Genomic DNA, 24728 nt, shown 5'->3' with positions numbered 1-24728 from the left:
AGCAATTTGGGAGGCCGAGGTGGGCGGATCACCTGAGGTCAGGAGTTCGAGACCAGCCTGGCCAACATGGTAAAACCCCACCTCTACTAAAAATATAAAAAATTAGCTGGGTGTGGTGGTGCGCACCTGTAGTCCCAGCTACTCGGCAGGCTGAGGCATGAGAATTGTTTGAACCCAGGAGGCGGAGGTTGCAGTGAGTCGAGATCACGCCACTGTATTCTAGCTTGGGTGACAGAGTGGGACACCATCCCCCCACCCAAAAAAAAAAAGAAAAGGAGAGAGAGAAAGAGAGAAAGAAAGAGAGAAAGAGAGAAAGGGAGGGAGGGAGGGAGGAAGGGAGGGAGGGAGGGAGGGAGGGAGGAAGGGAGGGAGGGAGGGAGGAAGGAAGGAAGGAAGGAAAGAAAGGAAGGAAGGAAGGAAAGAAAGGAAGGAAGGACAGAAGGAAGGAAGGAAGGGAAGGAGACGGGAAGAAAGAAAAGAAAGGAAGAAAGAAAGCGAGGGAAAGAAAAGGAAGGAAGGGAGGGAGGGAGGCAGGGAGGAAGAAAGGGAGGGAGGGAGGGAGTTAGGCGTGGTGGCTCATGCCTGTAATCCTAGCACTTTGGGAGGCTGGGGAGGGTGGATCACTTGAGGCCAGGAGTTCAAGACCAGCTTAGCCAACACAGTGAAACCCCATCTCTACTAAAAATACAAAAATTAGGCAGGTATGGTGGTGCATGTCTGTAATCCCAGCCACTTGGGAGGGTGAGGTGGGAGGATCACTTGAACCTGGAAGGCAGAGGATGCAGTGAGCTGAGATAGTGCCACTGCACTCCAGCCTGGGTGAGAGAGTGAGACTCTGTCTCAAAAAGAAAAAAGAAAAGAGGAGAGAAGAAAAAAGAAAAAAAAGAAAGAGAGAGAGAAAGAGAAAGAAAGGAAGGAAGGAAGGAAGGGAGGGAGGAAGGAAGGAAGGAAGGGAGGAAGAGAAAGAAAGAGAAAAGACAAGAAAGAAAGAAAAGACAAGAAAGAAAAGACAGGAGGGAGGGAGGGAGGGAGGAAGGAAGGAAGGAAGGAAGGAAGGACGGACAGACAGCAGTTATATGATCGGATCTGCTTGTCAGAAAGACAATTTCATGGGGTGAAAAATGACCTGGAGCAAGGCAAGACCATGAATCGGAAACTTCACATAATGCACCCGAGCAGTGATGCAGGCGCGAGCTATGCCGTGGGGCGGCATGGAGATAAAAGCTCTCAACCAGCATCTACCCAAGAGAGGAGGATGGTGGGAGTATGCGACTGTCACCCTCCAGGCTCACTCCCACGCCATTCTGGTTGCCCTTACGTGGAGTCCAGCAGGGTCCCATCCAGAAGCGAGGCATTGTAGTGATATTTGAGGTAATCTCCCTTCTTACTCAGCACTGAGCAGTCGGGGGGTTTGTAGTGGGAGGTGATGCTGATGGAGTCCGAAGGGTTGTGGAAATCGATCACATGGATGTCAAACACCAGCACAGCCGAGCCGGGGATATTCCCTAAAAGACAGACATGGGGAATTAATGAATGACCCCTGTAGGCTGCAGCACACGGGCCTCCCCAGTATCACCAGGTATGTCCTCAAGGCCCTCCAAGTGAAGAAAACGGGCACCCAGATACAAAATCCTAGGAGGACTCCAAGACTGATGCTGAAAGGGCCATTAGATGTAACCTCATCCTCATTTTACAGGTCAATAAATGGAGGCACAGATTTGCCCTGGGTCCCACAGCCCATAATCAGCACAGTTTGGACTAAAATTCAAGACTATGGACTACTGCCCCATGGCATCGTTCAGCCTGAAAGACAAGTGGCTAAGTTGATCACAAATGAGGAAACTCAATCCCAGCCAAATTAACACTTGCCCCTTGCCCACCGGAAGTAAGAAGTGGGGGGAGGAAATCAGCCGCAGAGTGAAATCACTCCAATGTCCGACCACTGCTCAAGAAAAGCGTTAACGGCTGGGCGCGGTGGCTCAAGCCTGTAATCCCAGCACTTTGGGAGGCCGAGACGGGCGGATCACAAGGTCAGGAGATCGAGACCATCCTGGCTAACACGGTGAAACCCCATCTCTACTAAAAATACAAAAAACTAGCCGGGCGAGGTGGTGGGCGCCTGTAGTCCCAGCTACTCAGAAGGCTGAGGCAGGAGAATGGCATGAACCCGGGAGGCGGAGCTTGCAGTGAGCTGAGATCGGGCCACTGCACTCCAGCCTGGGCGACAGAGTGAGACTCCGTCTCAAAAAAAAAAAAAAAAAAAGAAAGAAAAGCATAACATAAACTTCGTAAAGAAAAAGACACCTCTCCCTCATGATCGTACACCTAACAGTCACAGGTGCTTTTAGAATACATCCTATTTGTTCTATACTAAATTATTAATTAACTTTTCCATAATTTCCACTTTTGAAGACAGTAGCTCACATCTGAATAATGTTTTACAGTTTGCCAAAGTATTTTTCACCTACATTTTCCCTTTAAGTCCCTGCCGCAAACTTACGGGGTAGGCATGGCCATAACACCAGGAATGTAACGACAGCTTTCCAGGAGCATGGGGGACACTTAAACATATGCATCAGTTGTAATACGCCCCCCAGCCCAAATCATTTCAGAGAAGTTTAAATGTAAAATATTTTTAAATCATGTTACCTAGAGTGAAGGACATATTTTATTATCATCAGCATTTTACATATAAGAAAACCAACTCAGGTTAGGTATGGTGGTGGCTCATGCCTGTAATCTCAACTCTGGGAGGCCGAGGTGGGAGGCTCACTTGAGGCCAGCGGTTCGAGACCAGCCTGGGCAACACAGCCAAATGTCTCTACAAAAAAATTAGCTGGGCGTGGTGGTGAGCACTTGTAGTCCAAGATACTCGGGAGACTGAGGCAGGAGAATTGCTTGAGGCCAGGAGGTCAAGGCTACAGTGAGCTAGGATTGCACCACTGTACTCTAGCCTAGGCAACAGAGTGAGACTGTGTCCTCAAAAAAGAAAGAAAGAAAGGAAAGAAAAACGCAGACATGATATTACTTATTCAAGAGAATAACACAGCTAATGACAAAATTCAGATAGAGATATACAAACACCAACAGCCCCTCCTCACCTCCCATCCCCACACGTACTTTTCTGTGTTTCTTGATTGGTCTCTCTCCTATCTCTCTCTCTAACAGAAACACACTCACGCTCATATTTAATAGGCGTTTATTGAGTACCAGGCACTCTTCTAAATTAAACATGTATTGTTTAATTCTCATTAAAATCCTGAGAAAACTGAGGTACAAATTTTGGGGCTGGCCAAAGGTAAAGGTAATAATTTGAGAAGCGTGTGCTTTATAGCAGAACACAGGTGCCTGCTACTCACTCATAACAGGGGCTGCTGGTATGGGTGGAGTGGGGTGCAGGCTCCTTCCCACAGGAACCAGGAAATACAGACTGCCATTGGCCAGAAGGCTGCTCAGAGCCAGGGCCACGGACGGCTGTGTGGGAAGCTAACACACGTGGACAGGGTGGGTGTCTGCAGAGGCAGATCTATGGTTTCTCAACCTTGGAAACCCATTAAAATCACCTGGGAATGAACCCAAAAACATTATGCTAAGTGAAAGAAGCCAGATACAAAAAAGGCTGGCTTCTTTGCCAGCACTGGGGGAGGGGGTGGATGGGAAGAGGGTATGGAGAGTGACCGCTAATGGTGATGGGTTAGTTTTTGGAGTGATGAAAATGTGCTGGAATTAGGTAGAGGTAATAGTTGTTACCTGGTTAATATACTAAAAACAACTAAATTGTAAACTTTAACATGATTACTTTTATAGTATGTGAATTATATTTCAATAAAACATCAAATAAAAACATCTCTCTTGGGTATATACACAAAGGAATTGAAACTAGAGATGCAAACAGATATTTGTACACTCATATTCACAGAAGCATTAAGCATTATTCACAATAGACAAAAAGTAGAAACAGCCCAAGTGTTCACCACCAGAGGAACTGATCAACAAAATGTAGCATATACATCCAATGGAATATTCATTCAGCAATAAAAAGGAATGAAATTTATTAGCCAGAAAACAGGAATTAATTTTTTTTTTTTTTTTTTTGAGATGGAGTCTTGCTCTGTCATCCAGGCTGGAGAGCAGTGGTGTGATCTCAGCTCACTGCAACCTCTGTCCCCCGGGTTCAAGCAATTCCCCTGCCTCAGCTGATATTACAGACGTACCACCACACCTGGCTAATTTTTGTGTTTTTAGTAGAGACAGGGTTTGACCATGTTGGCTAGGCTGATCTTGAACTCCTGACCTCAGGTGATCCACCTGCTTCAGACTCCCAAAGTGCTGGGATTACAGGCATGAGCCACTGCGCCCAGCTTGAAATTTTGATAAATGCTAAAATATAAATAGACCTTGAAAACAGTATGCTAAGTAAAATAAGACAGACACAGAAAGAGAAATATTATATGATTCCACTTAAATGAGGCACTTAGAATAGGCAAATTGGTAGAGACAGAAAGAAAGGTGGTTGTCAGAGGTTGGGGGGAGGGAGGAATCGGGAGTTATTGTGTAATGGGTTTATGTTGGGAATGATAAAAGAGTTTTGAGTGTAGATGGTAGTGATGGTTATACAACATTGTGAATATATTTGAGGCCACTAAACTGTACACTTAAAATGGTAAAGATGTTAAGTATATTTTACCACAGATTTTAAAAAATTCTAACACTGAGCTAAGCAGTCACCAAATTTTGTCAATTCAAATATAATCTCCCCTCCAACATTCATTCAGGTGCAGGGCCTTCTCCTTTTGCAGGGCAAAAAGGAATGCATCTGGAACCACCCACATCCCTGGGATCTGATGTCAGCAGTCAAATGAACTCAGTCTCTCAGGCCTCGAGGATTCCAGGCACAAGAATTCCAACCAGTGTAGAGGTCGATACACACCCAATCAAGGAGCCATGTTGCTTCAGGTGGGTATGTCAGCTGCTAGGAAGTGAACGTGAGTCAGTCTACCAGGTGCCTGATAACCTCTGAGGCACACACATTACTGAGGGTGTCAACAAGGAAACACTCTCTGTGTGCGTAGGAAGTTTTGTTTGTGTTTCTCTCTGCAGAATCCCTAACACCGTGAGCAGGGCCTGGTCATGAAGAAACTCAATAAATCTTTGATGGATGGATAGATGGAGTTTCTTGGCCTGCAAAAACGAAGATCAGAACTTTGAACCATAGACCCCACCTACCCCAGGCAGCACCAAGGCCTCGAACCTCTATCCCTCTATCTTGGTCTGACTTCCACAAAGCTATTTGTAGATTAAGTATAGAAATGAGCGCTGACCAGCAAAAAGGCAGTAATAGTCCAACGTGGCCCCAACACCAGCCTCCTCTCTGTATAAACCCTTAACCAGTGCAGAAGTCATCATTCTGTTCTCACCATGAGGATGCCTCCCTCAGAAGAGACACAGATGACAAAAACTTAAAGCAGCCAACAGCCCACCCAAGAAACTCTGTAGCTCCCTCTGAGGGGGGTGGGTTTCCTCTGTGGGGGGTGGGTTTCCTCTGCAGGGGGTGGGTTTCCTCTGCGGGGGGTGGGTTTCCTCTGCGGAGTCAGTTTCCTCTGAGGGGGGTGGGTTTCTGTGGGGGGGGTGGGTTTCCTTTGAGGGGGTGGGTTTCCTCTGCGGGGGGTGGGTTTCTTCTGAGGCAAGTGGGTTTCCTCTGAGGAAGGTGGGTTTCCTCTGAGCGGGTGTGTTTCCTCTGAGAGCTCTGGGACTTCTGGTTTGAGGTCTCGGTTCTCCACATGTAGGTATCAACAAGTCACTACCTAATGGGGACGCATTCTTTCTGTCTGTCTAGGACACACACGGGTCAGACAGCCCTGGGTCCAATTCCAGCTCCATCATGGATTAGCTATTGTGGCCTTGGACACATGGGTAGAACTCTCTGGGCCCCATTATCTTTCTAAACAATGAGGGTAACGATGCCTCAGCAGACTGTTTCCAGGTTTGAATGAGTTCATGTGCAAGAAGTCCCAGACACACTGTGGGTAAAAATGTCATTTATTAACTTTCCTCTCTTTCCTAAAAGGGTGTTCCAAAGGTAATCTGGAAGTTGAGTAACAGCAAGCTATCGATGAAGTGAAGCTTACACAACCTCACAGTCAGAATCCATTCCCCACTTTGAGGCTGCAAACCCATCCAAATGCCCTAATTTCAGGGCTGACCCAGGGAACAAAGCAGATGGCAGAAAGATCCAGAACCTCTCCCAGGAGGCCTACCCTTTCTCCTCCACCAATCTTGCAGGAGAAAATGGCTGTGACAGAATGAAATGCTGATAGAGGCTGAAAGCACAGGGACAGCCCACAATTCATTCCTTCCACAAATATTTGCCAAACATTCACAACGTGCCTGGCCCCGTAGTATGCAGTGAAGAAGTCATCCTGACCCTTCTCGGCTCAGCCCCTCAGGGATCAGCATGGGCTCCTATGTAACCCCCACAAAGAGGCCAAGGGTGCTGATCAAGAGAGGACAGAGGCAGACTCCACTCAAGAGCACTTGGGGTTTATACCTCAGGGTCACTCAGGGTGCCTCCTCCCACAGCAATGTGATTCAGGATGAAGCAGTCTCATTGCGCAGAAAATTTATGAGCCTTCGGCTGCTTCCCAGAGGCTTATATAATTCTTTGCAGAGCTCTGTCTCATACTTGATAGAAAGCCAAGAGGAAAAAAAGTAATTTAAGCAAATGTTTTCCATCAATGCGTTCTTTTTAAAGAAAGGAAAGATTAGCCCTCAGGCCATAATGAAACAAGAACACTCAGAAAGTATTTATCTGTTTCTGTTTATATTTGACTAGCAGTAGAAATCTACACAGTAAAAAGCAATAGAGCATCAAGACACTAGACAAGCCGGACGTGTGAAGAAAGGCCTGTCGAATGGATCTTAAGCTGTGATCTGCTGTGATTTAATCAATCAGAAATTTAAGTCAGGGAGAAAAAAATATTTCTCCATGGTACAACCTACTTTCCAACCAACTTGACATTTCTTGGATCCTCTGGGATGAACACTATGGGGAAAACTCTCAAGATCCATATGATGTATCAACAAAAAACAGAACAGAACTAACAAAATAAATGTACAGCCAACAAGGCCAGCCTCCATCAGCAAAAGAATACGAAAACAAAATAAATACTCCATCAACTATTCCTAAGCGAAGGAGCAGCCATTAAAATATATAGCATAGAAAGTTGTTCACAAGACTATCTGTTGTTCACCACAAATTGGGTGAAGAGAGAAATCACAAAGTAATACACATAGACAATCCCATGTTTGTCCGTATTGATTAGTGTAGGTGGGCATTTTTTTTAAAAATCTATACATACACTCAAAGGTATAGAAGGATGTTCACTTCATGGCTGCATTTGTATCCTATTGTGGCTGCAGCAAATTACCACAAACTTGTTGGCTTAAAACAACACAAATGGATTCCCTTAATTCTGGAAGGCAGAAGCATAAATTCAAGGTATTGTTAGGGATTTGTTCCTTTTGGAGGCTGCTGGGGAGAATGTATTTCCTACCTTTTCCAGCCTCTCAGGGCCACCTTCATTCCCTGACATGGTCCTCCTTCTGTATCTTCTAAGTCAGCAGTTTAGCACTTTTTCCCTGGTCTGACCGCCTGCCTCCCTTTTACAAGGACTGTTGCAAGTATTGTGAGGCCACCTGGATAATCCAGGATACTAGTCCCATCTCAAGATCCTTAATCAAATCTGTAAAGTCCCTTTTAATATGGTAACAGGAGGCTAGGCATGGTGGCTCACACCTGTCATCCCACACTTTGGAACGCCAAGGTGGGAGGATTGCTTGAGCTCAGGAGTTCCAGACAAGCTTGGGAAACATAGTGAGACCATGTCTGTCTTTACAAAAAAAAAAATTGTTTTTGAATTAGCTGTGCATGGTAGCACACACAGGTAGTCCTAGCTACTCAGAAGGCTGATGCAGAAGGATCACTTTAACACAGAAGCTGAAGGCTGCAGTGAGTTAGGATCTTACCTTACCACTGCACTCCAGCCTGGGCAACAGAACAAGACTTTGTCTCAAAACAAAATAAATAAAGTAAGGTAACATACTCACAGGTTCTGGGGATTAGAACATAGACACTTTGAGGGGCTGAATATTCTGCCTACCAGATTAAGATTAACAATATTTATTTCTGGCAGGGCATGACGCTCATATCTATAATCCCAGCACTTTGGGAAGCCAAGGTGGGCAGATCACTTGAGGCCAGGAGTTCGAGACTAGCCTGGCGAACATAGTGAAACACCATCTCTACTGAAAATTTTTTTAAAAATTAGCCAGGTGTGGTGGCACATGCCTGTAGTCCCAGCTACTTGGGAGGCTAAGTCACGAGACTCACCTGAACCCAGGAAGCAGAGGTTGCAATGAGCCGAGATCGTGCCATTGTACTCCAGCCTGGGTGACAGAATGAGACTCTATCTCAAAAAAAAAAAAAAAAAACAGTAAAAAAGAAAAACAAGGGAAAAAAATATTTATTTCTGGGTGGCAGGATTTCTTTGCTTATCTGTATTTTCTTTTTCTAAAGTCAACATATATGATTTGTGTAACTTTTAAAAAGAAGTGAGGTATGAGGGTGACAAAAATGTTCTAAAACAGGATTATAATGATAGTTGCATAACCCACTAAATTTTCTAAAAGTCATTAAATTGTATACTTAAATGGGTGAATTTTATAACATATAAAAGAAAAACCAAAGAGGGGCTTTTGCACTTACTTTCAAATGGTTCAGCCCAAAATAAATAAATAAATATAAAAAAATCAAATACAGCAAAATGTTAACAACTGGCAAAACAAAGTGGAATTCACTATAAAGTGCTTTCAACTTTGGTGTAGGATTTAACATTTTCAAAAGGTAAAGGAAAACGGGCAGAGAAACAAGGAGAAAGAACAGGACAACTCTAGAAACTAAATCTATTTGGGCATTCCAGTCTTGGGCTGGACTTTAGCTTCAATATTTTGGCTCTCAAGAAGCTGTGTACAGGGTGTGGTGGTGCATGCCTGTAGTGCCAGCTACTCCGAAGGCTGAGGCAAGAGGATCACTTGAGGCCAAGAGTTCCAGGCCATAGTATGCAATGATCACACACTACACTTTCCAGTCTGGGCGACAGAGGGAGACCCCATCTCAAAAAAAAAAAAAAGAAGAAAAAGAAAAAGAAGCCCTGTTCCAAGCAATGTGGAAGCAGCCACAGCTAGTGAGGAAGGCAGGTGATGCTAATGCTCACCTCTTCCTTCCTCTCCATACCCCAGGTGAGGAGGGACCACAATCCTTCGCTTCTCTCCAATGCAAACACCAAGTAGACCTTCATCCATCCCAGGAATCACGTAGCCCTGCCCAATGTACGTGTCAAACGTGCGGTTCCGAGAGTAGCTAGAAAAGAAGAAAGGAAAGAAAGAGGTCATTCATAAGGGCCTCCACAGCAGCTGTGCAAATTAGTTGGGACAGAGATGCAAAAGCACACAGAGGCCTCCAGACTCCAGAACAGCGTAAACCATAGCATCTGAGGACACAGCCAAGAAACATGCTCCCCTGGAAGGGTAAATAGGAACCCCACACAGCATGTGAACAGCCACCTGCAGAGACATGCTGTGTGGCCCTCTGGTTTAGTCAGGTTATGAATGCAGTGTGGGTTGAGAAGCACCACACAGAAATGGAGCTAATGTAAATTGAACAGTATGCTTTCTTTTTCTGAGTCAAGGTCTCACTCTGTCACCCAGACTGGTGTGCAGTGTGGCACCATCACAGACAGCTCACTGCAGCCTCAATCTCCCAGGCTCAAGCAATCCTCCCACCTCAGCCTCCCAAGTAGCTGGGACCAGAAGCACGTGCTACTATGCCTAGCTAATAAAATATATATATATATATATATTTTTTTTTTTTTTTTTGTAGAGACAGAGTCCCACTATGTCGCTCAGGCTTGTCCTGAGCTCCTGGATCAAGTGATCCTCCTGCCTCGGCCTCCCAAAGTGCTGGGTTGACAGGCATAAGCCACCATGCCCAGCCTGTATACTTGATAACCATGTCAAGTTAATGAAAACAATCAAGCTCTCAACCAGCCTGGGCAACACGGCAAAACTCTGTTACTACAAAATTACAAAAATTAGCTGGGTGTGGTGGCACACACCAATAGTCCCAGCTACTCAGGAGGCTGAAGTCAGAGGACTGCCTGAGCCGGAGAGGTTGAGGTTGCAGTGAGCCAAGATCACAACACTGCACTCCAGCCTGGGTGACAGAGTGGGACCCTGTCTTGAAAACAAAAAACAAAACAGAAAACAGAATCGAACGGAGCCCTTATCAGAAACTACAAATGTGTCATAAGGACAATGTCTCCAATATCTAAAGAGAAGATATCTGCACATGTGGGATGTGAATATTCTGTTTTTATTTTTTAATTACTTTTTTTTTTTTTTGAGACAGGATCTTGCTCTGTCTCCCAGGCTGGAGTGAAGTGGTCTGGTCTCAGCTCACTGCAGCCTCAACCTCCTGGACTCAACTGATCCTCCCACCTCAGCCCCTCAAGTGGCTGGGGCTATAGCGTGCAATACCGTGCCTGGCTCATTTTTGTATTTTTAGTAGAGACAGGGTTTCACCACATTGCCCAGGTTGGTCTCGAACTCCTGGGCTCCAGCGATCTGCCTGCCCTAGCCTCCCAAAGTGCTGAGCCACAGCACCCAGCCTGACATGAAGATTCTGATCGCCAGGAAAGCAGCATACACACTGAGAGCAATGAATTCCGCAGTCTCTACCACAGCCCAACAAAAGGCCCCCAGTATCACCTCTGCTCACCACGCCACCCTGGTGAATACCTGGGTTTCCCAAGTGCTCCTGGCAGGAGCCCCAAGTCCACTCAGGGAGAGATCCAGCCTGTGTGTAAACTGCCAACTGAGTCTATTACCATGAGTTTGGTAAAAAGAGGAATCAATTCCTCACAGCATAATTATTCCAGAATAAAATAATAAAACTTCATATGCCAAGTCCACTATCAAACTGGACCACGTGACCTGCACCCCTTCCCTACACCACCTGGTGCCGATGAGGCAGAAAGCCCGTCCTGAAAGAGCCAGTCGGTCCTGTCATTCCCTCACCCCACAGCCAGCGCATGACGTCCTGGAGAAGAGAGACCAGACCGCTGAGTGGGGCCGGGTCAATACACAGGCAGAGCTGTGTGGAGGTTTTCCCTTCTCAATACCCCTCAGAGACCACAAAGTCATGGGGCATGAAGAAAGAACCACAACAGATGTCCCTCCTCACCCAGGAAGCAGGAGATTGTCCACATCAATTCCCAGAGGAGGCTGTGAGTCCCTCTTCCCACCCACTAAGGACAGCACCTCACGCTGAGCAGCTCCAAGCCTCCTCCTGGTGCACTGGCCAGGAAGGCCTAGAGGGGAACACAGCAGGGAAGAGGAGGACCGTGCTGGCTCCCAGCATCCTTCAGCCAGAGCAGGGCTCACCCTCCCCAGGTTCCCACCTGCAGGACCCTGGGGATCACCAGCAACGTGCAGTCACTGCCAGGCATTCAGGCAAGAGGAGGATACCTATGTGGTGGGCTCCCGATGAAGGGACACCAAGTGGTGAGAGAGACGGCAGGTACCCACAGCGGGGACTGCTGCCCTGCCCACTGGAATAGTCACAAATATTCCATGGTAGAGGGGAGACAGCAGACACCAAAGGCTGTGGGATCTGCCTAAGGGACAAGCACTGGGCTGGCATTAAGGGCCAAGCCGAGAGGCAGGAAAGAGCCTCCGAAGGAGAGATGGAGTGGCCGAGTGGGCTTGATTGTAGTGAATGCTGAATAACTTTAAAAGTTAAAGACAAGTAAATGGAAAACCATCCTGTTCCCCAGTGGAAAAGCAAAGTCATCAGTCCTCCCCTAAACTAACTTATAAGTTCTTTTTCCTTTTCTTTTTTTGAGACACGGTCTCACTCTGTCACTGAGGCTGGAATGCAATGGCGAGATCTCAGCTCACTGCAACCTTCATCTCCCGAGTTCAAGTGATTCTCCTGCCTCAGCCTCCCAAGTAGTTGGGATTACAGGCATGCAGCACCACACTCAGCTAATTTTTGTATTTTCAGTAGAGATGGGGTTTCACCATGTTGGCGAGACTTGTCTTGAACTCCTGTCCACAAGTGATCCACCTGCCTCGGCCTCCCAAAGTGCTAGGATTACAGGTGTGAGCCATCGTGCCTGGCCTGAGCCACCATGGCTGGCCCAAAGTAACTTACAAATTTTAAAGCAATTCCAATCAAAAATCCCAGGGGTGTGTATCTGGTGGTGGTGGGAAGCTCAGTAAAGTAATGCTAAAATTCATCTGAAAAAAGAAATAATTAAGAATGCTGTTTTTAAGGTGCAGTATATAGCAAGCTATCATTTTTATAAAAAATTAAAAAAGGGAAATATATACATATATATACTTCATTATATATGTATGCAAGACCTATGAAATTAAAAAAACTGGGCCGGGGACAGTGGGTCACACCTGTAATCCCAGCACTTTGGGAGGCTGAGGCAGGTGGATCACTTGAGGTCAGGAGTTCATGACCAGCCTGGCCCAACATGGTGGAACCCCACCTCTACTAAAAATACTAAAAAATTGGCCAGGCCTGGTGGCATGTGCCTGAAAAAGAAATTAATAACACTGGTTCCCTATGAAGAGGGAAGGTTGGACAAGGATAGTAGGGAAATTTGTCACTGTATACCTTTCTGTACTTCCAAGATTTTAAGTCACTTCAATGTATCGCTTAGTAGAAAAAAAAGTTATTTTTTAAAAAAGAAAAAGAATGCCCTCTACTCTACAAATTAAAAAGCTAACAGTAGTTAATCACAGCTAAAGGTGTGATGCTGGCCTAGGAATAGACAGAAGGTAAAGGCTAAAAATTCTACACAAAGACTCAGAAGTACATATAAGAATTTAGTTCATGGCCGGGCGCGGTGGCTCAAGCCTGTAATCCCAGCACTTTGGGAGGCCGAGACGGGCGGATCACGAGGTCAGGAGATCGAGACCATCCTGGCTAACACGGTGAAACCCCGTCTCTACTAAAAAAAAAAACCTAGCCGGGCGAGGTGGCGGGCGCCTGTAGTCCCAGCTACTCGGGAGGCTGAGGCAGGAGAATGGCGTAAACCGGGAGGCGGAGCTTGCAGTGAGCTGAGATCGGCCACTGCACTCCAGCCTGGGTGACAGAGCGAGACTCCGTCTCAAAAAAAAAAAAAAAAAAAAAAAAAAAGAATTTAGTTCATAACAAAAATCACATTTTAGAGCAGTAAGGAAATGATAGAGTCATGCATGAAGGATGTTGGAAAAACTAGCTAACCACCTGGAAAAAAATAAAGAAATCCTTCCTGTCACAGTGATACCACAATAAATTCCAGATGGATTAAAGACTTAAATATGAAAGCATTTATGAGCATAGAGAGGAACTGCGGAACGTTGTTAACAGTGGTTATCTCATGCTAGTGAGAATGGAATAGGCTGATAAGAAATTTACATTTTTTGCTATACATTTTTGCATTGTTTCCATTATGCAATTAGGACACATTACCTCTGCCCCGTGCGGTGGCTCATGCCTGTAATCCCAGCACTTTGAGTGGCCCAGGCGAGTGGATCACTTGAGGCCAGGAGTTTGATACCAGTCAGGCCAACATGGTGAAACCTCATCTCTACTAAAAATAAAAAAAAATTAGCCAGGCATCGTGGTGCACACCTGTAGTCCCAGCTACTCAGGAGGCTGAGGCAGAAGAGAATTGCTTGAACCCAGGAGGTGGAGGTTGCAGTGGGCTGCAATCACATCACTGCGCTCCAGCCTGGGCAACAGAGCGAGACTCTGTCTCAAAAAAAAAAGAATATATTACCTTTGAAAATAAAAATTCTAATAAAGAGTATCTTAAAGAATAAAAAAAAAAAAAGCAACCAATAAAAGGCTTGAGGAAAATATAGGCAAACATTTATATACTCTAGGAAGAGGACAGACTTTGTAACAAGTCACCAAAGACAGGAACCATAATGAGGAAGTCTAATGTATTTAACAACATAAAAGGTTTACAGTTAAATGGGTCAAAAATCAAAACAACCAAAATTAACATGCAAATAAATTGAGGAAAATGTTTTTAATAATATGCAACCATAAAATAATTAATATTTTTAACATGTAGAGCTCTTCAAATCAACAAGAAATAGACAAACGCCAATGCCCCATATAGAAAAATAGGCAAAGGACCTGAACAGATAGTTCAAAAGAAGGTACTCAAACAAACATCCAAAGGAATTTCAAACCCAATAGCAATTGAAAATTCAGATTAAAACCATAGGTACCATTTTTTTCTCCCATAAATTAGCCAACTTTTTTTTGTTTTTGTTTTGTTTTGTTTTGTTTTTTGGTTTTTTTTGAGATGAAGTCTCCCCAGGCTGGATTGCAGTGGTATGATCTCGGTTCACTGCAACCTCCACCTCCTGGGTTCAAGCTATTCTCCTGCCTCAGCCTCCCGAGGAGCTGGTATTACAGGCACCTGCCATCACACCCAGCTAATTTTTGTATTTTTAGTAGAGACGAGGTTTCACCATGTTGGCCAGGTTGGTCTCGAACTCCTGACCTCAGGTGATCCACCCACCTCAGCCTCCCAAAGTGCTGAGATTACAGGTGTGAGCCACCACGCCCAGCCTAGCCAAGATTATTTTTAAACGATACCTAGTGTTACTAAGTTTGCAGGGAATGGGATACTCTTAAACTGTGATGCTGAGTAAAACCTTACTTGAGGGCAACTTGGTAGTATGTATCAAAAGGTGTAAAAATACACATAACTGCTGGGCGCAGTGGCTCATGCCTGTAATCCCAGCACTTTGGGAGGTGAGGCAGGCGGGTCACTTGAGGTCAGGAGTTTAAGACCAGTCTGGCCAACATGGCAAAACCCTGTCTCTATCAAAAATGCATAAATTAGCCTGGTGTGGTGGCAGGCGCCTGTAATCCTCGCTACTTGGGAGGCTGAGGCAGGAGAATCACTTGAACCCAGCAGGTGGAGGTTGCAGCGAGCTGAAGTTGCACCACTGCACTCCAGCCTGGGCAACAGAGCAAGATTCTGTCTCAAAAAAAAAAAAAAAAAGCAGGGCACGGTGGCTAATGCCTGTAATCCCAACACTTTGGGAGGCCAAGGCGGGCAGATCACCTGAAGTCAGGAGTTCAAGACCAGCCTGGCCAATATGATGAAACCCCCATCTTTACTAAAAATACAAAATTAGCTGGGAGTGGTGGCTCATGCCTGTAATCCCAGCTAAGGAGGCTGAGACACGAGAATTGCTTGAATCCAGGAGGCAGAGGTTGCAGTGTGCCGAGATCACACCATTACGCTCCAACCTGGGCAAGAAGAGCGAAACTCCATCTCAAAAAAAAAAAAATACACATAACCTTTGACCCAGAGATTCTTCTAGAGATGTATCCCAGGGAAACAATCATATATTTTAAGATTTTCCTACAAAAATAATTACTGCAGCCTTAATTAAATGTCAAAATACAGGAAACATAAAGAATAAACAACAAGGATTGATTACCTAAATGTAGGCAAGTCTATACAATGAAATATATGCAGCTATTAGAATGGATTAGATCCCACTGTACTAAAACAGAAAGCTCTTTGAAACCTAAGAAAACTGTGGTTCCATTATGTGAACAGAAATCTGGTATACACAGAAAAATGGTCTTTCAATTGGAAATATAATTCCAGGGAATAAAGAATAGAACCACACTGGAATGCAACAAAGAATAATATACAGCCGGGCGCGGTGGCTCAAGCCTGTAATCCCAGCACTTTGGGAGGCCGAAACGGGTGGATCACGAGGTCAGGAGTTCGAGACCATCCTGGCTAACACAGTGAAACCCCGTCTCTACTAAAAAATACAAAAAGAGGGCCGGGCGCGGTGGCTCCAGCCTGTAATCCCAGCACTTTGGGAGGCCGAGACGGGCGGATCACGAGGTCAGGAGATCGAGACCATCCTGGCTAACACGGTGAAACCCCGTCTCTACTAAAAATACAAAAACTAGCTGGGCGAAGTGGCGGGCGCCTGTAGTCCCAGCTACTCGGGAGGCTGAGGCAGGAGAATGGCGTAAACCCAGGAGGCGGAGCTTGCAGTGAGCTGAGATCCGGCCACTGCACTCCAGTCCGGGCGACAGAGCGAGACTCCGCCTCAAAAAAAAAAAAAAAAAAAAAAAAAAAATACAAAAAGCTAGCCGGGCGAGGTGGCGGGCGCCTGTAGTCCCAGCTACTCGGGAGGCTGAGGCAGGAGAATGGCGTAAACCGGGAGGCGGAGCTTGCAGTGAGCTGAGATCCGGCCACTGCACTCCAGCCCGGGCAACAGAGCGAGACTCCGTCTCAAAAAAAAAAAAAAAAAAAAAAAAAAAAAAAGAATAATACACATATGCACTAAATGATTTTTTTTTTTGTAACAGAAGAAGACAAAAACAACTCAAATGTTCATCAATAGGAGAATGGTTATCTAAATACAAGATACCCAATGGGACACCATGTAGACGTAAAAAATAGAGGATTTTTCTCTATGTATTAGCATGGAAAAATCCCAGAGTAACAAAAATCAAGGAGAACACCACTTTGTTCCCTAGCAATACTATATTCTGAAAGCCATATACTTTAGAGGGGAGAATATAACATTTGTGTTTGCTTATATTTGCATTTTTAAAAATCCACCCATTAGGCTGGGTGCAGTGGCTCACGACTGTAATCCCAGCACTTTGGGAGGCCACAAGTTCGAGACCAGCCTGGCCAATATGGTGAAACTCCGTCTCTACTAAAAATACAAAAATTAGCCAGGCGTGGTGGTGTGTGCCTGTAACCCCAGCTACTTGGAAGGCTGAGGCAGGAGAATCGCTTGAACCTGGGTGGCGGAGGTTGCAGTGAGCAAAGATTGCGCCACTGCACTGCAACCTGGGTGACAGAGTGAGACTGTCACACACACAAAAAAAAAAAATCCAGACATTGGGAAAATTAAAAATAGAAGCCAATAAAAATGGTTAACTGGGGAGAGAGGGAGGTTAGGCAGACAGGAACAGGTATACAACATATCTTTTCTTTTTTTTTTTTTTTTTTGAGACAGAGTCTCGCTCTGTTGCCCAGGCTGGAGAGCAGCGGCGTGATCTCAGCTCACTGCAACCTCGGACTCCTGGGTTCAAGTCATTCTCCTGACTCAGCGTCCTGAGTAGCTGGGAATGCAGGCACCCGCCACCACGCCTGGCTAATTTACAACATATAATGCATACTTTGTTTTGGTTTTGAGCTATGTAACTATTACTCTTTTCCAAAAAATTTAAATGACAAATTTAAAAGAGATCCTAGGAACAAGAATGAATTATTCAAATGAAATAATGCCATATACAAATTCTTCTGTAATGGTTTTGGATGACTCCATCAACTAGAAGTCTATCACCTCAGAGAGACAGGGAGGTTGCTGTCGCTACTTGTTTGCTCTACTGGGAGCTAAAGGAGTAGTTTCAAACAACACATGCCACTGGAACGAGCAAGACAGGCCAAACGCAAGCCATCTCTACAACTGCAGGCCATGCCTGATAAACAAAACAAAACTTTGAACAACAAAAGAGGCCAGTAATTAGCCTCTATGGCACCCAGCATCCAGAAGGGAGCTGAATGCATCCAACCAGTGCCGTCCAGCTGATCAGCCACTGAAATTTGTAAAGGACTGTGACACATACCTTATCTCTTTAATCTAACCATCTACTTGACAAAGGTGCTGGAATAGGGAAAAATGAAGTCCAAGGCAGTCAAACGCTATCCAAAGTCATACAGCTAGTGCACCACAGGGGCTAGAGCCCAGCTCTCTTGGCATCAAGCACATTCTCTGCCCACTGTACCTCCTTGACATCACTTCTGGCCACTCCGCATCTTGGGTCCTATAATGAGGTTTATACCTGGATAGCTAAGCACAGTATAGGGGGATGGTGGGAGTCGAGGGTCTCTCCTGTCTTCCTGCAGAACCATCTAAAACAGCCCCCAAGAAAGAGATGGTTACAAGAGCCTATGAATAAACTTAAGCCCATCTCTACAAAAAAATAAAACATTAGCCAAGCATGATGGTACACGCCTACAGTCCTAGCTACTAAGGAGGCTGAGATGAGAGAATTGCTTGAGTCCAGGAGTTCAAGGTTGCAGAAAGCCACAATCATGCAGCTACACCGCACTCCAGACTGGATAATAGAATGAGACTCTGTCTCAAAAGAAAAAAAAAAAAAGAAGGGACAGAAAGGAAGGAAGGGAAGGAGGGAGGGAAGAACTAAGTATCAGAAAACAGAAACCTATATTAGAGATGAAAATGCCAACTATGAATCAGCACTGACAGAGTATTTAAATCATGGTCCAGCCAATGGCAGACTTTAATACAATGTTCTGGTAATTGAAGACTTTAATCATTTCCTTACCTGGAATCAAAGAGGGTGCCATCCAGAAGCGTGCCATTGTAATGATACCTGAGAAAGTCCCCGCTTTGACTTATCCGCTCACAGTTTTCAGGTACTACCTTGTTCTCAATGGAAATGCTGTCCTTGGGGTTATGGAGGTCCAATAATGCAACATCAAACACCAGAGATGCCTGACCCGGAATGTCTTTCCCTAGAATGGAATGGGAGAAGATGACTAAACGGGACCTAGGATTTAGGAAGTACTTTACAACTCAACAGCCTCGGGGTTGGTGTTATTCACTTCTTGAAGTTTTGAAGCCAAAGAAACAAATGTTCTTCCAGGTCTTGAATGGGCCCCCATGGTGTCCAACCACGGACTGATGGTATAATCTAAACTCTGACTCAGCAAAATGAGAAAATTGATATTAATGACATAAGCAACTACCATGACCCTATTTTCTGGGCTCATGCTGAAAAATCAAGGCTCTATGTAGGTGGGCATGCACCCACAAGCAAACCCAAATACATACCTCTGTGGGTTTCTGTTTGTGAATAAATGCAAACCACAGACATCTAAAGGAGAGAATTCCAAATCTCTGGTCTGGTTCTGGAGAACTGTACACAGACTTGTTCTTTGGAACGAACAGTCAGTTTTTTAGAGGCAAAAAGTAAAACTCAACGCCTTAAGTGTATCCAAAGCAAGATATAAATAACATGAAAGTTAGCAGAGATAACAGAGAAAAAATGGCACCCACAATCCAAAATATAAATAAATAGTCCTCAAATCACTTCTAACTTCTGGGTAGTAGTGCTTCTCTTGGATGTTCCTGACAGTGGGAATATTTTGAATATCTGCAAAATGAAATCCACATGAAGAGATTACAGGACACTAGTTCTTCCTGCAAAGATCAACATCAACCAATAAATAACTCAAAATCCAGTAATTTGGGATAGTAGAAAGTTAACCAACAAACCAATCCCTCACTTTTACTTGCCATTTGTTATACCATGCAAAGGAGTATGCCCGGACAAGCAAACTAGATGCCACCAAGCCCGAGCTCCTTCCACGGCCTTTGGCAAAGCCCACCCTGCATCTCCTTCCCCTCCAAGGAATGATGAAATCTGCTGAAAGCCGGCTGCTGAGTCAGGCCCTGGAATGCAAGGTGTGGTCAATCCCCAAATCACACTCGTGGGAGATAGAATATTAATCTGTGTGTGCTTTACTGTATCTTTTCATTTAAGAGAAAAATGAAAGCCTTTAAAGTAACCGTGAGGTTTAAATTTTTCTTTTCTTTTTTTTTTTTCCTTTTTGAAATGGAGTCTCGCTGTGTTATCCAGGCTGGAGTGTAACGGCACGATCTTGGCTCACTGCAACCTTCGCCTCCCAGGTTCAAGTGATTCTCCTGCCTCAGCTTCATGAGTAGCTGGGATTACAGGCATCTGCCATCATGTCCGGCTAATTTTTGTATTTTTAATAGAGACGGGGTTTCACCATGCTGGCCAGGCTGCTCTCGAACTCCCAACCTCAGGCGATCCACCCAACTCAGCCTCCCAAAGTGCTGAGATTACAGGCACAAGCCACCGCGCCCGGCCTGGGGTTTCAATTTTTCTAGCATTAATGTACACTAAATGAATAATGTTTTCTATAGCAACTTTGCAGAGATATAATTCACATACCATACAGTTCAACCATTTAAAGTTACACTTGGATAGCCGAGCACAGTATTCAAGTATAAAGCAATCAAAAATAACTACTCTAAATAAACTATTATTTGTTTAAAGTAAATAAATAATATTTCTCATATTAGGCTCACATCTGGTTTTGTTATGTGGCTGATGACAGAAGGATCCAGGAGCCAATGTGAATGAACTTCTTGGGGCCAAGGACAAGACCATTTGAACATCAGTAAGAAAACAGTAACTGCCAGGCACAGTGGCTCCCACCCATAATCCCAGCACTTTGGGAGGCTGAGGTGGGAGGAACGCTTGAGTCCAGGATTTCAAGGTAATCCTTGGTAACGTACCGAGACACCGTCTCTAAAAAATTTTTTTAACTAGCCAAGCATGGTGGCACACACCTGTAGTCCTAACTATTCGGGAGGCTGAGGCAGGAAGATCACCCAGGAGTTTGAGGTTACAGTGAGCTATGATGGCGTCACTCCAGTCTGGGTGACAGAGTGAGACCCTGTCTCTAGAAATAATAATAACAATATCTTACATCTTGGTTGGGGGGAGAATTAAGACATGTTTATGGCACTGTTTTAAACTTTATTTTTCTTTTAGTAGGGAATTCCACCCCTAATACTCTTTTTAAGAAACCATCTGCAGATCCCCAGCATGTAAAATATATAAAAGTGGGCCAGGCACAGTGGTTCACACCTGTAATCCCAGCATTTTGGGAGGCCGAGGTAGGTGGATGGCTTGACCTCAGCAGTTCAAGACCAGTCTGGCCAACATGGCGAAATGCTGTCTCTACTAAAAATAGAAAAATTTGCCAGGCATGGTGGCATACGCCTGTAGTCCAAGCTACCCAGGAGGCTGAGGCAGGAGAATCTCCTGAATCCAGGAGTTAGAGGTTGCAGTGAGCCGAAATTGTACCACTGCACTCCAGCCTGGGCAACAGAGTGAGACTCTGTCTGAAAAAAAAAAAAAAAAGTATATATATAAAAAAGTATACATATACGAGTATATGAGTATATATATATATGAATGTGTATGTATGTGTGTGTGTGTGTATATATATATATATGGAGGTAGAGACGAGAGAAGGCTGAGCCCCACCACCTCAGGCTCCCTTTTCCTGCTCTGCTCCACGGAGCCAGAAAACAACATCGAAAACATATTGGCTATTGTAAGTTGGGTATCACTATCAGTAAATTTCTTAAGAAGCATCATTGGCCGGGCGCGGTGGCTCAAGCCTGTAATCCCAGCACTTTGGGAGGCCGAGACGGGCGGATCACGAGGTCAGGAGATCGAGACCATCCTGGCTAACCCAGTGAAACCCTGTCTCTACTAAAAAAAATACAAAAAACTAGCCGGGCGAGGTGGTGGGCGCCTGTAGTCCCAGCTACTCGGGAGGCTGAGGCAGGAGAATGGCATAAACCCGGGAGGCGGAGCTTGCAGTGAGCTGAGATCCGGCCACTGCACTCCAGCCTGGGCGACAGAGTGAGACTCCGTCTCAAAAAAAAAGAAGCATCATGTTCTCATTTATATAGACACAACAATAGACCACATACATGAGAGTGGTCCCATGAGATTATCATATCATGTCTTTACTGTACCTTTTCTATGTTTAGATACACAAATTCTTGTCATTGTGTTACAGTAGCTCACCTGTGAGTGAGTACACATGAGTACACAGTACACATGCTGTGCAGGTTTGCAGGCTAGAAGAACAGGTTACACCATACAGCCTAAGTGTGCAGTGGGCTGTAGCACCTAGGATTGTGTAAGTGCACTCTATGGCATTTGCACAACAATGCAATTGCCTAATGATGCCTTTCTCAGAACATATCCCCATTATTAATCAACACATCACTGTATCCATCTGCTGTGTAAATGCCTACAGGTCTCTATGTCGTGTCAGCATGTCAATACGATTAAACACACCGGAAATTCAAACATGAGTACCTGAGAAACTCTATTTATCAGTCAATATTATGTGTTTTCCTTCACAGGAAAACTACAAACAGGACACTGCTTCTAATTAATGTGTTTTCTAACATTACACTTTGCTTTTGTCCATGTGGAGTTAATGTCATAGGTAAAACCCATTGTAGAGGTGCAAATGGGGAAATTTGGCAATTCTGATATTATATGGCTAAATTTCTACCTTGATATCTGCAACTTTTATAGTGTCTAGTTCAAGTCTCATTTCACAAATGTTAAAGCCAGAGAGGCTGGTGACCAAGGCCATAGCAGGTACAGCAGGAGCAGAGGTTACTTATGAATGCCAATGACCATAAGTAAGTGGAAATTTCTGCAACTCAATCATCAGACAGCAGACAATCCAGACTAGCACTGTCGAATAGAACTTTCTGAGGGATGGAAATGATCTGGGTCTGTATTTGTACTGTCCAGTATGGTGGCCCTCAGCAACGTGAGGCTATTAGGTACCTAAAATGTAGCAGTGCGACTAAGGAACTGAATTTTAAATTTTAGCTAATTTTAACTTGTTTCCATTTCAATATAAATAGCCACATGTAGCTAGTGATTACCATATTGGACAGTGTAGGTCTAGACCGAAAGGTGTAGTGGGTTTCATGTGGTGATAATTGAATTAACCACTGCAATAAAAATAAGGATAGGAGAGAGTGGCTCCAAGAAGGAGAAGGACTTACCATCTCCATCCTCTCCATAGGCCAGAAAAGGAGGAATGGTGATGATGCGCTTCTCACCCACACACATCCCCAGCAGCCCTTTATCCATTCCAGGAATCAGCCAGCCAATCCCCACATATGTGTCATATGTTTTCATGCGATTGTGACTGAAAGCCAATGAGAAAGGGAAAAAGTTCCACACCATGAGAATGTTTCCAACTCATCTCTCAGTACAGTTTTTGTTACCCAAATATCAGCTGAACAATGATCCCATACCCATCCCTAGAGATAGGCGCTTATGGATCTTTGCCCCCAAACTCAGGGCAAATGTCCTCAAGTTTAGAAAGAAATAAAAAGCAAGCATTTATACAAGTGATAGACAAAAACAGGCCAGCTATTCCACTAATCAAACACGCTCTAATGAGAAGACATTGCAAAGCGTTCCCAGATCTCTGGCGTGGCCCCATGCCACTCCATAGCTTCATACACGTTCATCTTTCCCCTCCTGCTTCCATGGGAAAACTATAAAAATGAACCAAAACATGCATAAGCCTCCTGAGAAATAGAGGCTTTCACGGCTGGGCACGGTGGCTCACGCCTGTAATCCCAGCACTTTGGGAGGCCAAGGCAAGCAGATCATGAGGTCAGGAGATCGAGACCATCCTGGCTAATATGGTGAAACCCTGTCTCTACTAAAAATACAAAAAATTAGCTTGACGTAGTGGTGCGCACCTGTTGCCCCAGCTACTTGGGAGGCTGAGGCAGGAGAATCGCTTGAACCCAGGAGGTAGAGGTTGCAGTGAGCCAAGATTGTGCCACTGCATGCCAGACTGGGTGACAGGATGAGACTCCATCTCAAAAAAAAAAAACCAAATAGAGCCTTCCACTTAATGATGAGATCTCAAAATACTGTTAAGTTAGATAAACATTGCTCTTCAATGTTTCTAAGATGTGTTAAAATTTTGACTCTGGCACCAGAGAAGATACAACACTGACCAAAAGTCTTAAGTAGATGAGTTCGGTACTGGTTACAGTTGAGAAGAGTCCCCATCGGCATAAAAAGCAAGACAGAAGGAAGCAACTATGCGTGGGACATTTCACTGATACTTCCATGAACGACAGGACTTACCTCGAATCAAATAGAGTTCCGTCCAGGAACGTCCCGTTGTAGTGGTACCTCACAAAATCAGACACCTGGATGGTCCGAGGGCAACTTGGGGGCTTGAAATAGGTGTGAATCTGAACCTGGTCTTCAGAATTCCAAATATCCATCAGAAGTACATCAAAATGAAGCACTGAATTGGGGGGGATCACACCAGCTAGAAATTAAAGATTTCACACTGAGTTCACAGTTGCTGCCTTTCAGGCCAGATAAATAAACACCTAGGATGCTGCCAAGGTGAATGTGGGCCAAAAGGGTTCAAGCAGTCACTGCTCTACAATCCCAAAATGACCCGTTCTTCCTCCCTCTTTCCTCCACATGAAATTGAAAGAAGAGAAAAAACAGTTTTCTTCTCATTGAGGGTATCATTCAATACATCTGTGTTAATGACACTTTCTTTTTTTTTTTTTTTTTTTTTGAGGCAGAGTCTCGCTCTGTCGCCCAGACTGGAGTGCAGTGGCGCAATCTCGGCTCACTGCAAGCTCCGCCTCCCGGGTTCACGCCATTCTCCTGCCTCAGCCTCCCGAGTAGCTGGGACTACAGGCGCCCGCCACCTCGCCCGGCTAGTTTTTTTTTTGTATTTTTAGTAGAGACGGGGTTTCACCATGTTAGCCAGGATGGTCTCGATCTCCTGACCTCGTGATCCGCCCGTCTCGGCCTCCCAAAGTGCTGGGATTACAGGCTTGAGCCACCGCGCCCGGCCTAATGACACTTTCTTTCGCATCTAGAAGAAACAAATCTAAGATGGAAATTTTAGCTGTGTATGAGTTCACTGCTTTTCATTTCCCCC

At 44.9% G+C, this 24728-nt stretch overlaps 1 protein-coding gene across 1 annotated transcript in view; it reads right to left on the bottom strand.

Annotated features, from left to right (window-relative positions):
• FKBP9 (FKBP prolyl isomerase 9) overlaps positions 1 to 24728 on the bottom strand; it is a 54830-nt gene that overhangs the window by 11500 nt on the left and 18602 nt on the right. The window contains exons 3-7 of the mRNA XM_033194157.1: positions 23906 to 24095; positions 22798 to 22943; positions 18479 to 18668; positions 9273 to 9418; positions 1319 to 1505 (exon numbers count right to left, since the gene is read on the bottom strand). Coding sequence (XP_033050048.1) covers positions 1319 to 1505; positions 9273 to 9418; positions 18479 to 18668; positions 22798 to 22943; positions 23906 to 24095 — 859 coding nt within the window. The remainder of the gene's footprint in view (positions 1 to 1318; positions 1506 to 9272; positions 9419 to 18478; positions 18669 to 22797; positions 22944 to 23905; positions 24096 to 24728) is intronic.

Source organism: Trachypithecus francoisi, unplaced genomic scaffold (assembly GCF_009764315.1).
Source record: "Trachypithecus francoisi isolate TF-2019V2 unplaced genomic scaffold, Tfra_2.0 Lachesis_group4, whole genome shotgun sequence".
Taxonomy (NCBI): Eukaryota; Metazoa; Chordata; class Mammalia; order Primates; family Cercopithecidae; genus Trachypithecus; species Trachypithecus francoisi.
The sequence above is the reverse complement of the archived record's forward strand: the minus strand, read 5'-3'. Positions and strand labels throughout refer to the sequence as shown.